Genomic DNA, 15,385 nt, shown 5'->3' on the forward strand with positions numbered 1-15,385 from the left:
ACCCACATTACGGTCGTTTTTCTATCAAAACACATCATTTGCAAGAACTTAATTTACACCATTTTTACGCATGAATCCTTTTTAATGGCAGATTTGGATGCATTTTATTTTCCATTACTAAGCCTCTTCATCACAAACAGACAGACTGCAGCTCCTAAACTATTAATGTTCTCATATTTACAGTCAGTTTCTACCTGATTACTTGGTTTTAAACCTGTCTGTACTTACTTGCATATGTTTGTTGAGCTGTTTTGCGTGTGTAAGAACTCCTTTTGGAGAATATCAGATTTTTTTCTCCAAAAACCCTTATTCAAAAATGCAAGTTTATGAAAATCAAATTGTGTCTTCTCATTATTTGGTAAAAATTTGATTTATTTTTTACATTTTTTCTGGGTTTGTTGACTCAAAAATTGAAGTAAGCAAAAAATCATGTTTTGCCGATCGATAAGTGTTTGTACCAACAAAGCAGACGAGGCTCTCTGTCTGTCTGCTGGAACCGCAGGGGCGCGCCTTGCACATGCACGGTCTCCACACGCACGGCTTGTTTCAAGAAAACGCTCTGACGCCATCTAGCGCCATGTAAAAAGCAGCAACTTGAACTTGTTAGAGAGCCGAGGGGCGAATGTGTGACGCGCGTGCACAGTGTGAGGGCCAGCTTGATTCACGTTTGAAGGAGAGATTGAGAGATGTGGGATCAGTGGCGCAGATAAACTGCTTTGTGTTTCATCTCTTCTTTCCCTCCGGGTATGGCTGGCTGCCGAATCGCGGTGGCAAAATAACAAGAGCGAAGAAGGTGTCGCGCGTGCGTGCGAGCGCATGGTGCCTGAGGTATCGATGGACAATGGAGGATAAGAGACGCGCGCTGATTGGTTGGAGTTTTCTGTACGTGTAGCCAGCTTTTATGCTCTATGTGGAAACAGCGTGCACGTATGGACTTGTGCGCGTGCATGCATGTAATGAACTGAACTGTGATATCAAAATCTCACCCCGGTGTTATCAAATTCGTAGATGCGGTTCACTGACGTGTTCGTGGTCCAATCTCTGCGTCTCGAAACATTTCAAAAATGCATGACCTCAGGCGCACGTGAGCGCGCATCATTCGCCGTGGAAAGGCGACACGAGCCCGGGCTGGTGTGTTCATGAAAACTGCATCATCCTGTTAAAGTTTAACGACCTTCGGGCAGAAAAACAGAAACACGGCCCCTCCTGCGAGGCATTTCTTCCTGATTCTCGTAAGTGGATGCTCCGTGACGCAGTCACGCCGCTGTGGAGGCAGATCCTGTTTATGAAACAGCTGCTCAGTGTACGCGCGCGCCCAGGGAGATTCACGTGGGGGGAATTTTGGCCTTCTTCCAACATCAAAAGCGATTCGACACCTTTGACTGCGATCAAAACTCTCATATTTCCAGTTTGGCATGTGACCTGCACGTCAAGCAGGAGAGATTATACAGGAAAATCAAATCATCCAAAACCGAAGTGCATGAAGCGCAGCTATTATTACAGAAATTAAATTATTCAAACGTTAAAAAGTGAACAACAATGCCTTTGATTGCATAAAAAAACTGGGATCTAAGATCTAAAAGAAATAAAAATATAAATTAAGATCTGATTATGACTCTAGAACTTAAAACGTATTATTATTATTATTATTATTATTATTATTATTATTATTATTATTATTATTATTATTATTATTATTATTATTATTATTATTATTATTATTATATTTGATGTATTTTTTTTAAACAAGATTATATTAGTTCTACTTTATTTTAAAATGTATCAGTATTTTTTTCAGAACGCACGGTTGCGCACTCATTGGTTCCATTAATGTTTAACTCCCTGTGAAGGACCCCTGTGAAGCCCACGGACCGCTTCAACCGGTGATTGTCCGGTGAACTGACCCGGAGCGCGAGCTCTGGGTACCCTGAAAGAATCGGTCAGCCGCCTCGCATTGCCAGGAAACCATTTATTCATTTGAAAAAGAGCAAGCCTAGGAGTTTATTCAAGTTTGTTATTAACTGACACCACCGAGGTCAAGCCAGAGGAGGAGGAAAAAAACAGGAAGGCTTGAGGGACCGTGAGGGAAAACGTATTGGTTTCAATGTCAGTCTGCGTGTAAACATATACATATACATGCAATGTTCGCCTGTGTACGTGCGTGGTGCGTGCGTGTGTGCATTCCTCACATGTACACAGAACATTTGTCCATCTGCTGTTTGTAGCGGGTCTGTTTTTCAGTTTGCGGTCATTTCTCGACTTCACACGGAGCCATAAAGCCATAAAAGTTCCAATTTCTCACTTTCGCTGTGTGTCTCGCGCGCACGCGCTTTCACACAAGAGGCCGAGAGGAGCCATAAAGCCATAAAGCTGCAGTGCCAGTCCTACTGCTTTAATTGTCGATAATCTCCGAAGTTTCTCGCATTCCTGGAGTTGCTGTGGCAGCTCTACGCAGAAGTCTAACTTAGTGCGAGCGAGCTCGGTGGGATCGGGGCATATCCGGTTTGGAGAACGTGACAAGAAAGGCCTCACTACTCATTTATGGTCCCGCCGGTGAATCCGTAAGAAATTCATTTTTTTCCATGAAACCTTTGCCGTTTTTCAGTCTATTTATGTCACACGAGCCTCGAAAATGTGTAATTTGGTAAATAGTATTAAAGGTAAAAATATTAGTAATATAGCTTTAGGGCTCAAAAATGATCCTCTTCTGTCGAATGGACCACCGCTAAATAGTCCGTTTCTGGTCCGAGTCCCTCTCTCGTTCTTACAGTGCCTCTCATCTGCGCACCTGCGAACACACACAACAGGCCACGCGTGAAATTTCACACAGACGACTCTCAACGATGAATATAAATATATATATGTGTGTGTGTGTGTGTGTGTGTGTGTGTGTGTGTGTATATACACACACACACACACACAGATAAATAAATGAATAAATAAATAAATAAATAAATAAATAAATAAATAAATAAATAAATAAATAAATAAATAAATAAATAAACCTTATCCTTGACTTTTCGTACATTCATCCTAAATACCCACTCTCTTTGTTGCGTAAAGACGCACCGCGTGACCGCAGCTTTGGGATCAATCAGCCTGCGCGGCTCCTCTGTCATGTCTGCCCGCAGGCCGCGACGATCACGCTCGGGCCTTGCGTGAGTGAGAATAGCGTTACCGTGGAATGTGTCCTACGCCGTGGGCCGCGCCTGTCCTGTTCCGACTGTTGCAGCTCATCAATGATTAAACCCCGTCAGCACCAGAACAATTCCTCTGCTTCCCGTTCCCACAAAGAGCGGAGGAAGGAGAGCGTCCCGCCCGCACAGATGGAGGGGGTGGAGGAGGGGGGGGGGACAAAACAAAACAAAAAAAGAAGTAAAATCTCAACAAAAAGTTCATTCCAGCGCAGTAAAAATACGAAGGAAGAGAACTTTCTGGCACCCGTGTCCTCACTGTCTGACTGCGCGACTGTCAAGGCAGAAGCTCCGAGGGAGGCGCTGGGGGGTGGGGGGTGAAGTAAAAGTAAAAATAGATTCTTTGTGTCGATGTATCAGTTGGACTGTGTGCAGAAAGGCCACCAGGACAAGTCAGAGCCTGTGGGGGAAACAGACAGAGAGAAGAAGACTTTATTTATGGCTGCGCTTATTTTACAACTTCACCGACACAAACCGCGCATGTCTGCGAGCACGAGGGCAGGCCGACTGTCTCCTGTCTTTCTTTCTTTGAACAAGTTTTAGTTGTCATACTGCATTATTTATGGACGCTTGTGTTTCATTAAATTGGAATTTATTTAACACTTTAAAACAGCAACAAAGATGTGTTTGACTGAGCGCGCTTATCTCAATTATTTTAGTTGGTATTATTGATACAAGTTTTCCAAAAGACTCCTTAAAAGCCGAACTGTAACATCCCTGCCTGGCTTGTGATTCAGGCTTGGAGCAGAACATTTATTTTTACAAACTCCTGTCTGATCAATGCTACATTTCTGTGTGTTTGCTGAAGCTCTGCTCCTTTTGTGACTGTAAAGTGCGCACCGGACGTACTGTTAAGCGTGTTACGCGCAACTATAATTCACTTGGATATATGGGCTGCACGCACGCGCGCTCGGACGTGAGGCTGGAGGCCTAATCAGTGTCAGGGAAGCCGGAGGAAAAAAAAATCGGGAACCCCCTGAACTGTTTCTTCTCCTCATCTCCTTTTGCCATTTAGCCTCATCAGTGTCAGGGCGGAGGGGAACCGTGATTCACCGCCGCAGCGCCGGGCACTAAACTTCTGCTCAGCTTTACAGCTGAAGTCTGCGAGGCTGGACGGAAGATCCCCGCGCATGTCTGCTAGTGCGCATGCTGACAAACATGCACCTGCGCGCGTGCGTGCACAAGGAGGACACACAAACAGAGAATCAATTCAACGCGGAGGATTTCTGCAGCCGCCCGTCAGTTATGAAGGGAGATGGGAGAAGGGAAATAACTGTGCGCGGCAAGGCGCGCGTGTGTGTTGGGGGAATGTCCGCGGAACCCCCCCCACACACACACACACACACACACACACACCACCACCACCACCTCTTCCTCTCTCCACAAAAATAAGAAAAAGGCCAGCTCCGTCCGGCGCGGCTTCCCATTGGAGAGCGCGGGGTCAGCTGGTCTGTCTCCTCACCCCATCCCGTCCTCCCTCTGACATAGACGCTGTCTCTCCTGCTACCGAGCCCCCGTCCTACGCTGGCACTGAGCCACACCGACACCCCCTCACCACCACCCCATCTTCACCCTCCTCCCAATCTGCGATAAACTAAGTGATAGCAGCAGTCGGACTGTCGACTATAAAGCACAACAAATCATAAAGTGCGGGCAGGGGAAGGCAGAGGAAGGAGGACGGGAGGAAGAACCGTGAGCCGTAGTTTCCGTTCACTCCTCCTTCTCCTTCATCGCTTAAACCTTGTGATTGTGTTCGCTTCGCTCCCTCCTGTCCTCCCCTCTCCTTTTCTCCTCTCTTCTCTTCTCCTCCTTCTCCTCTTCTCCTTTATTTACCAATGAGTTCTTATTTTGTGAACCCATCCTTCCCCGTTATACCGGGAACGGGAGGAGGCGGGCAGGCGGCGGCAGAACCGTTTCTCGGTCAGATCTCGCTTTATTCTTCGGGATACGCTGACCACCCGCTCAGACACTACCCGGGGGCTGCAGCAGTCAGCGCGGCCGCAGCCGTGGCGTACAGCGCCGCCGGGGGAACCGTGCACCAGGAGAAGACCTACCCGGGGGCAGCCTACTACCAGCAAGCGGCTAACGGGGCGTACAGCGGACACCGCACCGCGGCGGCGGGAGTCGGAGTGGGGGGCGCCGTCGGAGTTGGAGCCTGCGACTACGCCTCGGCGGCTGCAGCAGCCGCGGCGACATTTTACCGGGACAAAGAGCACCCGTGCGCTCTGGAGGAGCACCAGCTTCTGAGCCAGGACAGCATGCAGCGCAAGGCGGAGTGTGCGGGGCTGGCGGGGAAGGGACTGTTTGCTGAAACGATGGACGACAAGCAGGCGGCATCCACCCCTATTTATCCATGGATGCAGAGGATGAACGCCTGCAACGGTGAGTCTGCTCTTCTTCCTCTCTGCAGCGCAGTTCCCGTACCCCCGTCAGATCTGACGTTTGGTTTCCGCAGTCGCCCCCCTCCTCTCCCTTCAGCTCCCCGTTTGTTGGCCTGTCAGTCAGTCAAGGCCCTGCTATTTTACAGTCCGTAATAAACCGGGTTTGTTTGGGTAAAGGCTGCTTTTTGACCTGCTGATCAAAGCTGCTGCATCAAAGTTCCACCACCAAGATTTTAATTCAGAACCATAAGACGGGTTCTGAACTTTAGCGTTTTTAGTCTTTCTTGAGTTTTCTATTATTTTTATAATATTTCTTTATAACGTTTTTTTAATATTTATTAAATACGTATCATCTGCTACCGTTTTAGTGACATTCTTCTTCCTTAAATAAAGCCTCAGAATTTGTTTCCACGTTACTCAAATATATAGTAGTTTTTTTTACATGCAACCATTGTTGGTTTTACGCAGCAGACATTTCCAAACCAGAACAGCTAAAACCACCTCGATCTTAACACAGGTCAAAAGTCAGATCCAGCTCGAATTATTGAGCCTTTGCGTTAAAAGGAACCGCTGCTTTCGTGAAACTGTGACGAAGATTTTTTTAAAAAAATGTGCAGAACGCGATGCTGGAGCCAGTGCATGCACGGCCTGCAGAGAACTGGTTGAGTGACAGTGTGGTACAGAGGCAGCTCTGTGCAAAGACCAGCATGGCGCTCAGCGTTCCAGAGCGAAAATAACAAATCAAACACCAAACTGAATGCTGGAAATGATTTATTTATTTATTTGTTCATTTTTTAGGGACTTTTTTATAGCCAAAAATCCAGTCCAGACGCTGCTCTTCTGGAAGCCTGCTGTGCTGACAGCAGATCTGCTCCCCAGGGAGCAACACAGAAATAAATTAAAAACTTATTATTTTTGTTTGATCAGAAAATGAGGAAGTACTGCACAACCGGCAAAAATGTTAAACACAATCTAAAATAAATATTTATTCTATTAAATGCAAATACATCGTCTGGTAAAAATAAAATAAAATAAAAGAGAAAATGAAATACTGTAAATTATACAGGCTTAGCTTGTTTCTGTCTCAAACACGTACAGTTTTTGTTTTGAGGTGGGTTAAACGTTAACTTTCCTTCTGTACTTCTGTCCCCGCACGCAGGCACCTTCGGCAGCCCCGGCAGGCGCGGGCGGCAGACGTACACGCGCTACCAGACTCTGGAGCTGGAGAAGGAGTTCCACTTCAACCGGTACCTGACGCGGCGGCGGCGCATCGAGATCGCCCATGCGCTCTGTCTCACGGAGCGCCAGATCAAGATCTGGTTCCAGAACCGGAGGATGAAGTGGAAGAAGGAGAACAAACTGATGAACTCATCCCCGACAGCTTCCTCTTCCTCGGCAGTGAATGGTACAGATGAAGAGGACAAACGGACGGAGTAACTGTTTGAACAGAAGAACAAACTAAAAACATTTAGGTCACAGAGAGGAAGAAGAGGATGGAGGAAAACCTTGCGCAGCCGTGCAGAGGTCTGTGGACCCTCTGAAAGTGGAGCCTGCCGGTTAATTTCTCCGCCTGTGAAGCTGCAGCGCAGAGCACGGGTGGATGACACGCCGCTGTCAATCCCCAAAATGCAAGCTCCAGGTGTCCCATTCTCCAAGACCGGCCACCGTTTACTTTTCTGGAAACCAAAAAAAAAAAAAAAAGAGTTCAGCATAGTCAGCATGTTCCACACCAGTTTGGTTCAGGTCACGGATTTTATTAAACATGTTTTTTTTTTCTTGTGTTCGATAATTGGGACTGTTCAAGCACTGAAACAGAATTGGGACAAAAAGGAAATCAGCTGTTTTCTGTTTTGTCTACCTGGAATACATGTCTACATTACATGTAGACATATAAACACATCTATATGCACAAAAACAGAAAATACAATCTCGGATAAATAAAAAAATATCCGAGTTTGAACGGATGATAGACAGACACCATAGGGTTTTTTTTATTCATCCGCACATTTTATTGCATTTTTGGTTTCTGGAAAAGTAAAATGGCAACGTCATATTTTTTTAGTTGGGGAGGGGAGGTCTTCAGTCAATTTCCCTCTTTTTATTGTTACAAAGAGAAATAATCAAAGTTTAATAGAAAATAATCACAATTTAACGGGGACGGTTCTTGTGCTTGTGGGACAGGAAAGACCTCAGAGCGGAAATATGTCGCTGCATTCCAAGATGAAAAAAGCTACCAAACTTTTTATTCTAGTCATATAGTTTATTTTTGTATTCATTTTGTCAAACTGTGATGCACTTGATGAGCTTCAGGACCGGGAGGGGAAGGGGGGTAATTCTTATCGGTGTCAACTGTTATTTGCTCTACTTTCGTGCAATCGCACCTTGCACGCGCTCAAAAGTCCCATTTTCCAAATGTTTTCTGGTGTTCGTACTGTATCGAAATTTAGAAAGACAAAGCCGGGGAGGAGGTGGAAGGGGGGGGGCACCTTTTGTGGGGGGACAATCTCTCTAAGGGGGGAGCGGAACCTTTTAAAGCTGGACTTTCCAGGAGGCTGCAGACGGGTGTTAACCTACTGATGATGTTCTCCAAACTACCTACAAACGTTCAGGAACGTGTATATTTGAACAGTTATACGTCTAATGTTAGTGTTTTTGTCACGTATACTACCTATGAGAATGTCCAATAAAGTGTTTGGAAAGTGCAGCTTCTCTGTGGACTCTCAGTCAAAAGGTCAGGGATTCGCTTCGTGATTTACGCACCCACGCGCGTTTTTGCGCACGGGCAGCAGTTCGGAGGGAAAGCAGCGCGCGCTACACGGCTAACGGTGGGTCGATTTAATTGATCTGCAAATGGAGGTAGAGAAAGTTGACCCGTCCTCGAGCCGGACAGCCAGACACGTCACACTTTCACGCGGACTCACACTTCAGTCAGACAAAGTGGACAATGTCCAGATGACCCTTTGAACTCTGCGTGTCCTCGGAGTGACCGGCGCACGGCCTTCCTTTTGCCGCGCGTAAACATGTAGATATCAGCGTGTGCGCGCACAGGTTTCACCAGCATTATTTTGTCATTGTTGGATATGACAGAATTCTGTGAAAATGTGCAGATTCAGCGGGACCAGAACACAGACCGTGCGGCCGATGCTTCTTTAAGACGGAGTCATAACCGACGTTTGTGAAGGTAAAATGTTCCAGAGTGGGCGAGTTTTTTAGCCTTGAACTAAAAAAATTTCTGCTTTTATAAAAAACTGTTTAGGTGTGGTTACATGTATGACTGTGATGAGGATTGCCAGCGCCACACCTGAATGTTGCTCCAGGGCTTTTGCACAATTTGTCTGCTGCGTAAACACCTCATCAGGATCCTAAAGTTAAACAGGACTGTGATTTAATCCGAGACGCACACAACCAGTTAGCACGCACAAAAAGGGATTCTATAGATTTCTAAAGTCATCAAAAAAAAAGAAAGAAAAAGATTTCCTTAAAAAGTGAATTCTTGTAGAATAAATGACAGATTTAGGTCATGGTTGACCAAATAGAAGCAATTTAAAAATACACAAATGAATTTCAGTTTTCCTATGTTGTGTGCTAAAAATTGTCGTTAATTTTATAAAGTAATATTTATGTGTATTCCCGCATTTGAAGCACGTGCACAGTCTGGCTTAATGTTAGGAGCTTCGCTCTGGCAGGTTTTTGGAAAAAAAACAGCAGCTGAGTTGCTGCTTTCTTTAAAGCAAAAATGTGGATAAAGACAAACGTTTGCCTCATCTTCTGGATTTTTACATGCATAAGAGTATTTTTAAGCTGTCTGGTTATCCGCCATTGCTTTTGCTGACCCTGGGTGTGAGAGTAAGGCTGTGGGTGTGTGAAATGTGGCCCACAACTGACCGCCCTCCCATGGAGAGCACTCATTTGTGTCACTTCACACACAAAAATCTGGAATTCCTCATCTGTTCAGTCAGTGTGTCAGGGTTACAACAAAACGCGCACACTCGTGTGCACGTGCACGGGAGGCACCGCGCCTGAAATGCATCCCGAGCCGGGAAATCAACAAATCATAAATCAGCCGATTTGTGCGCAGCGTGGATGTCAGAGATCAGCTTCAGCATTCCTCCTTTGCAGCTGCAGGGGAGGCGCAAAGGAGAGAAGAAAAGAAAAGAATGATTTGTTTTCCGAACATGATGCAGAGGTTCTGTTGATAAAACTCATATTCTAAACAAGACGAATCACTTCTGTTTTTTTCTCTTTTACAATATCCAGCAAATAGTTCTTTGTTTTTTCTTCCATTGGAATGGTTCTTATGATTTGTTCTTATCTCATCTTTCTGTTCCTGTTTCAGACTGCTTTCCCTCGTGTGTGCGCGTGCGCGGAGGGGGCTTTAAACCCTCTGTGAACCCTCAGTTGAAGCTGTTAAGCAGCGCGCTGTTATTGGTTTGTCTGCAGTGTTCATTATTAACGGGTTACTTTATGGCTTCTGGTCTCGGGCTTCTAATTTCCAGCCTCAGCAAAGGTCAATTAACAGGCCTGAGTGATGACAAACACACACACAAGCACGTATGGAGCTAAGGGGGGAGGGGAGTTGGTTGAGGCCCCCTTTAGATTTAGATATTTTCGTTTTTTTTTAAGTACCCACTTTCTCAGTCTCGGCCTTCAAGGTGCAATAAAAAATACGAGCAGAAGGTGGCGCTCTGAACTCACCCCCGACACTTCACAGAGGCCTGAAGAGGACGGCGAAGGGAGGGAGACTTTTCCCCGCCCAGCCCTTCATCATCAGAAACCTCTGCGCCTGAATTACCTTTCTAAAGTCATCGAAGAGAATTTACAACTGGTCAACAAAATCACGTGACCACATCCCTCCTCCTCCTCGCTTTCTCTCTCTCCTCCTTCACCTCACCCCTCGCCTCCTCCATTTCACACGTACACACACACATCTACTAGATCCAACACACATTCGCCACCCCCACCCCCATGTTTGGACGGCTCATACGGAGCTTAAAAAGCAAGTACAGTGCATCGCCATAATTCACTAATACATCATAAATCGTTGAAAGTGCCCGCGTGGTAACGACCAAGAGAAAACTCACAAATCAAGCGTCCCTCACTGCTCAGCTGTTCGCCTGCAACTCTCCCAAACAACTAAATGAGCTCTTACTTTGTGAACTCGCTGTCGGGGCGCTACCCGAGCGGCTCCGACTATCAGCTGCTGAATTATGGAGGCGGCGGCGCAATGAACAGCGGGACGTTCAGGGACTCTGCCACCATGCACCATCATGCGCCAGGCTCTTACGGCTACAGCTACAATGGCATTGATCTGACCGTAACCAGCCGGGGAGAGGGCACCGGCAACACCGTGAACACCGGAGGACACTTCGGGGGCGGCACGCTGACGGACTCCAGAGGCTTTGGCTCAGTGTCCGCAGAGAGGGGCTTCAGACAGCCGTCCAGCTGCTCTCTGGCCTCAGCGGCGGACTCCCTCCTGTCACCCGGCACCGACAAGAGCAAACTGGCCGCGCAAGGCTCGTCTCCGCATGCGGAGCAGACAGGAAGCGGCAGTCTCTGCTCCCCGAACCTGTCCTCCTCCTCCGGCTCCTCCGTGGGGGCCGCGGCGCAGCGCTTCGCCGAGCTCGACGACGCGCTGACCGAGACGGAGGAGCTGCAGCACACAGACGCCGGTCGTGGGAACAACCCGCCGCCTACGAGCGGCCACTCGCAGCCCGCAAAGACGCAGGAGGGCGAGCCGGCGGGAACAGCTGGGGGCGGCACGGACAGCGACCCCCACACACCTCAGATCTTTCCCTGGATGAGGAAGCTACACATTAGCCATGGTACCTTTGCTTTCACACTTCTTTCTGTATCATGATTGAGGTCAACATGCTGACGCTTTGGTCACTGAGCTCGTGACAGCTGCGCGTAAAAGCTGCGTGTGGAGACACGCTGATTCTCATTCTGGAGATTAGGAAACATTCCTGCGCCTGTTTTTAATGTTTAGGATTAAAAACAGTCCTGAAGAACACACACAGGGAACTTCCAACCCAAAATTGTGTGCAGCCGCGCGCGCTAACACCATTTCAAATCTGACTGCAGTGCTGATCATTTGGTAAATAAGCGGCAGGTTTTTCTCTGGATCTTTGTCCTTCACTAGCACGGACCCCTAGTCCCACTAAGGAAGTTCAGCTCTAGACGATTTCTCAGGGGTAGATCGCGTCCATCTTTTCTTTTTTATTTTAGTAAGTCCTGCAAAAGCGTCGTAAATCTGTCAGGGGTAAGGCAAGCCTGGCAGCTAACCCCCTCCAGGCAGGGGAGAGCAACCAGGTCAGATCTGGGGGAACGAAGAAAAGAAGTGGGCTAACAAAATAGAGGGAGAGGGACAGGCCTCAGAGGCTCTGGTGGTTGCTGTTCTTTTGAATGTGAAGCTTTATTACGTGTGGGAACTTTATTATAGAGGTGAGGCTGAGGACGAGGCAATAAAACTCCAAAGAGGCCAGGAGGGAATAAAAGCGGGGGTGTGGGAGCTGCTGCTAAAGGTTAAAAAAGCACCACAGTGATGTGCCGAGTAGTGTAAATTTTAAAGCTCAGAGTGAGAAAGTAATGGCTGAAAAAACCCGCGTGAGCTCCGTAAATGTAGCTGCTGCGTTTTGTTCACAAAATAGGAAATATTGTTTATTTCTTTGCTGTGTGTTTGTCGTTTGTCGGGGGGGGGGGGGTGGTCTGTATCATTTTCTGCAAACACCTGCAGAAAACACCTTTTTAAAAAACAACTAAAAACTGCTAAATCATTATTGTGCACGTGAATGTTCGCGCTGGTGCGTTCACGGACGGCCCTGAGAGCACGAAAGTGGTCCACTTCCCCCGTTTGTTCTTTTAATGGCCTTGTTGTCCTCAGATATGACGGGCCCCGACGGGAAACGGGCGCGGACAGCGTACACGCGCTACCAGACTCTGGAGCTGGAGAAAGAGTTCCACTTCAACCGGTACCTGACGCGGCGGAGGCGCATCGAGATCGCACACGCGCTCTGTCTCACGGAGCGCCAGATCAAGATATGGTTCCAGAACCGTAGGATGAAGTGGAAGAAGGACAACAAGGTGAAAAGCATGAGCATCACCGCACCGGGGGCCAGCCACTTCCAACCATAGAATGTATTTTGAGAGACAGCATCCACCCATCCATCCATCCTCCAATCCTCTTTGCGTCCATCTTCCTTTAAAAAGGCTCTCGCCTCGTTACTGCTCCAAAGGAGAAAACGAAGCGAACAGGAAAAAATGAAGAAAACTTGAAGACAAAGGCAGAAAACGGAGAAGAAGGCGACGGTGATGAAGTGTGTCCTCAACGGGTTCCAAATCCAGATGTAAAAACTCTTTTTGTCATCGTATTTCCAGCTGTAATGTACTGTACAGCAGCGCGGCACTTTTTACTTGTTCATTGGTTTTTGGTCTTTCTGGACAACGTGTAATTTATACAGACATACATATATATATATATATATATATATATATATATATATATATATATATATATATATATATATATATATATATATATATATATATATATATGTATATATATATATATATATATATATATATGTGTGTACGTGTGTGTGTATGTATGCATATATGTGTATACACACACAGACACACACACATATTTATATATATATATATATATATATATATATATATATATATATATATACATATATACACATACATACATATATGTGTGTGTGTGTGTATGAGGTACTTGCTCTTTAAAATAAAAAAAGAGCACAGAGGAATGCATAAAAACTTCAACATTCACACATCAGCCAAAAAAAAGAAAACTACAAAAAAAAAAACAACTACGGACTGTTGTGGAAATACTACCTAAACCGCAGCTTTACTATAACGTATATTTACAATCTGGTTTTGTGGTGTAATGTATGTTTTTGTCCCAGCTGTCCCAGTGCTTTTAGAGAATTTAGAGTCTTCATATCCAGTGAAGGCTGTGTGTGTTTGCGTGTGTGTTTGTGTGTGCACGCGCGGGTGTGTGCATTTGACCTCAAATTCAAGAGCAAATGTTTGTTGTAGTTGTTTAGGTGAAGAGCGTTCATATCTACCTACCTGTATTTTACGTGACCATGTGCTGTTGAAGTGTGTGACACGTGAGCGCGTGACAACCCCGAGAGTGCGCCTGTGAGCTTCTGTCAGTGTATTTGTATATTTGAATAAAAACACGAATTCTACAGTTGAACTCTCGAAATCTGAGCAAAAATACAACCTGATGCAAGAAAATCCAACAAAAATGTTTGCATTAATGACAATATTCTGGAATATTCTATTTTTTGGGGAAAATCTCAGATTTTTCAGGAACTGATGCATGTGGCTTTACCTGAAAATGAACCTTACTGCCCGAAAAAACTCCCCTTAAAAACCCAGACCACAATCACAGGCCTCCCAATCCCGACACTTCCACGCTTCTCTTGATACCTGAAGGCCACAAGTTGACAAACCTTTGGACCAAATTATAGATCAGCTGGTGGCGCGAGCAAGCACGCACACGCGCCAGAACAGACTCATTTAACAACGACACGACATCGTCAGCTGCGGACAAATTGCGGGCGTTTCTTCCTCGTTCCGCTCGGACGGAGGCCATCCACCATCTAATTCAGTTACGTCGTTCCTGCTTGTAAACAGCTGAATGAACTTTTAAACTCACCAGCGGCTGATGTGCTGCAGCGTCTCTGCTCCCAGACGCATTTAGGGCGCAGAGGTCCTGCTCCTCTGGACCCGCTCCTCCGTGCATTCTGTCTGTGTGTGTATGTGTGCTATCTGAGGCAGTTTTTGAACTAACCCCAGTCTGCTTTGGGACAAACTATAAAAAAGGAGGCAGCTTTGACATTTACATGTCAAACAGATGAGGGGTTTTATCTCCGCGTCGGATCGTAAAGACCAGGCCGAGCCTCAGACTGACACATCTCACTGGCTCTCCTCTGGTCACGTGTGGTCCATAAAGTTAGTTTTATGGTTTTGGGGAGTTGACATTGTACTATATATTTCACATTCTAGAAAGCAAGTGACGGTTTAACGGCTTCAAGAGGATCCTAGAGGGGTCAGCAGACAGAGCTGCTGTGTGCGTGCGTGTGAGAGAGGGAGAGAGAGAACGACGAGAGCAAAAGAGAGAGAGGAAGGGAGACTAGGCCACTACCATGGAACGTTTTCCTGGTCCGGTTCACAGTTGGAGCCCGGCGTTATCTGCTCGGTTGCGTTTGGAACGCTGCGAAACCCAGCAGTAAGGAAGAGCCGGGACGCACCGCGGGGACAGCACAAGAGATGCGTGTAAGTGCAAAGCTAAGTGGACAGAGGGGTGGGGTTGTTTAAGTGAGAGAGAGAGGAGAGTGCGAGCAATTACCGTGTCACTCACTCGCCGCGCGCTGCGCTCCCGTTTTGTGCGGAGGGCCGCCGTGCCCCGGTGTGTTTTTGATAAGCTACGGTCTGGCCTTGGTCACGGCATCACAGTCAGATGATGTCCGTGTGCTTCTAGATGCACGTGCACACTTAAAATTACTTGCAGCAACGAAAGCTCCATCATTAAGGTTGTGCGTAATGATGGCGCGCATGGATGCAGGAAGAGGGCAGTTTGTTACTGTCTGTGCAAACTGGCCTGGTTGCAATTTTGGCTTACATTTGCTTCAGTTCTGTGTGTGTGCGCGCTTGTGCGTGTGTGCCTAATGCATTGAGACAGGAATGAATATAGGAAGGAGGCCAGGCCAGCTGAAGTCTGACTTCTGCCCCAACCCCCCCCCCCTTTATTTTGCATTATCTTGTTGCATTTAG

At 46.6% G+C, this 15,385-nt stretch overlaps 3 protein-coding genes and 2 long non-coding RNA genes across 9 annotated transcripts in view; 3 read left to right on the forward strand and 2 right to left on the reverse strand.

The window, feature by feature from the left end:
• The window catches only part of LOC110015536 (homeobox protein Hox-B3a), a 77,751-nt gene that overhangs the window by 4,352 nt on the left and 58,014 nt on the right, over positions 1-15,385 (forward strand). The window contains exon 1 of one of the 4 annotated variants that reach the window (XM_023957828.1): positions 14,776-14,887. The exons of the other annotated variants lie outside the window; for them this stretch is intronic. The gene's annotated coding sequence lies outside the window, so the exon portion shown is untranslated. Of the gene's footprint in view, positions 1-14,775; positions 14,888-15,385 lie in introns of those variants that run through there. 4 annotated transcript variants of the gene reach the window in all.
• LOC111947790 lies at positions 1,727-3,830 on the reverse strand. Of its 2 annotated transcripts, none has more exons than XR_002873729.1 (2): positions 3,070-3,830; positions 1,727-2,788 (listed from the first exon to the last, which is right to left on the reverse strand). It is a non-coding gene; the product is annotated as an uncharacterized LOC111947790 (long non-coding RNA). The 2 variants fall into 2 exon arrangements; XR_002873728.1 differs by having other exon boundaries at positions 3,046-3,830.
• LOC101155275 (homeobox protein Hox-B6a) lies at positions 2,297-8,279 on the forward strand. The gene is made up of 3 exons (XM_023957838.1): positions 2,297-2,561; positions 4,210-5,576; positions 6,735-8,279. The coding sequence occupies exons 2-3, from the start codon at positions 5,030-5,032 to the stop codon at positions 7,010-7,012; spliced, it is 825 nt and encodes a 274-aa protein (XP_023813606.1). The 5' UTR covers positions 2,297-2,561; positions 4,210-5,029; the 3' UTR covers positions 7,013-8,279.
• LOC111947791 lies at positions 6,330-14,379 on the reverse strand. The gene is made up of 2 exons (XR_002873730.1): positions 14,268-14,379; positions 6,330-7,251 (listed from the first exon to the last, which is right to left on the reverse strand). It is a non-coding gene; the product is annotated as an uncharacterized LOC111947791 (long non-coding RNA).
• On the forward strand, positions 8,556-12,833 carry LOC101169786 (homeobox protein Hox-B5a). Its single transcript, XM_004072012.4, has 2 exons — positions 8,556-11,397; positions 12,456-12,833. Exons 1-2 carry the CDS (start codon positions 10,713-10,715, stop codon positions 12,704-12,706), a joined length of 936 nt encoding a protein of 311 aa, XP_004072060.2. The 5' UTR covers positions 8,556-10,712; the 3' UTR covers positions 12,707-12,833.

This window comes from Oryzias latipes, chromosome 8, assembly GCF_002234675.1.
Source record: "Oryzias latipes chromosome 8, ASM223467v1".
Taxonomy (NCBI): Eukaryota; Metazoa; Chordata; class Actinopteri; order Beloniformes; family Adrianichthyidae; genus Oryzias; species Oryzias latipes.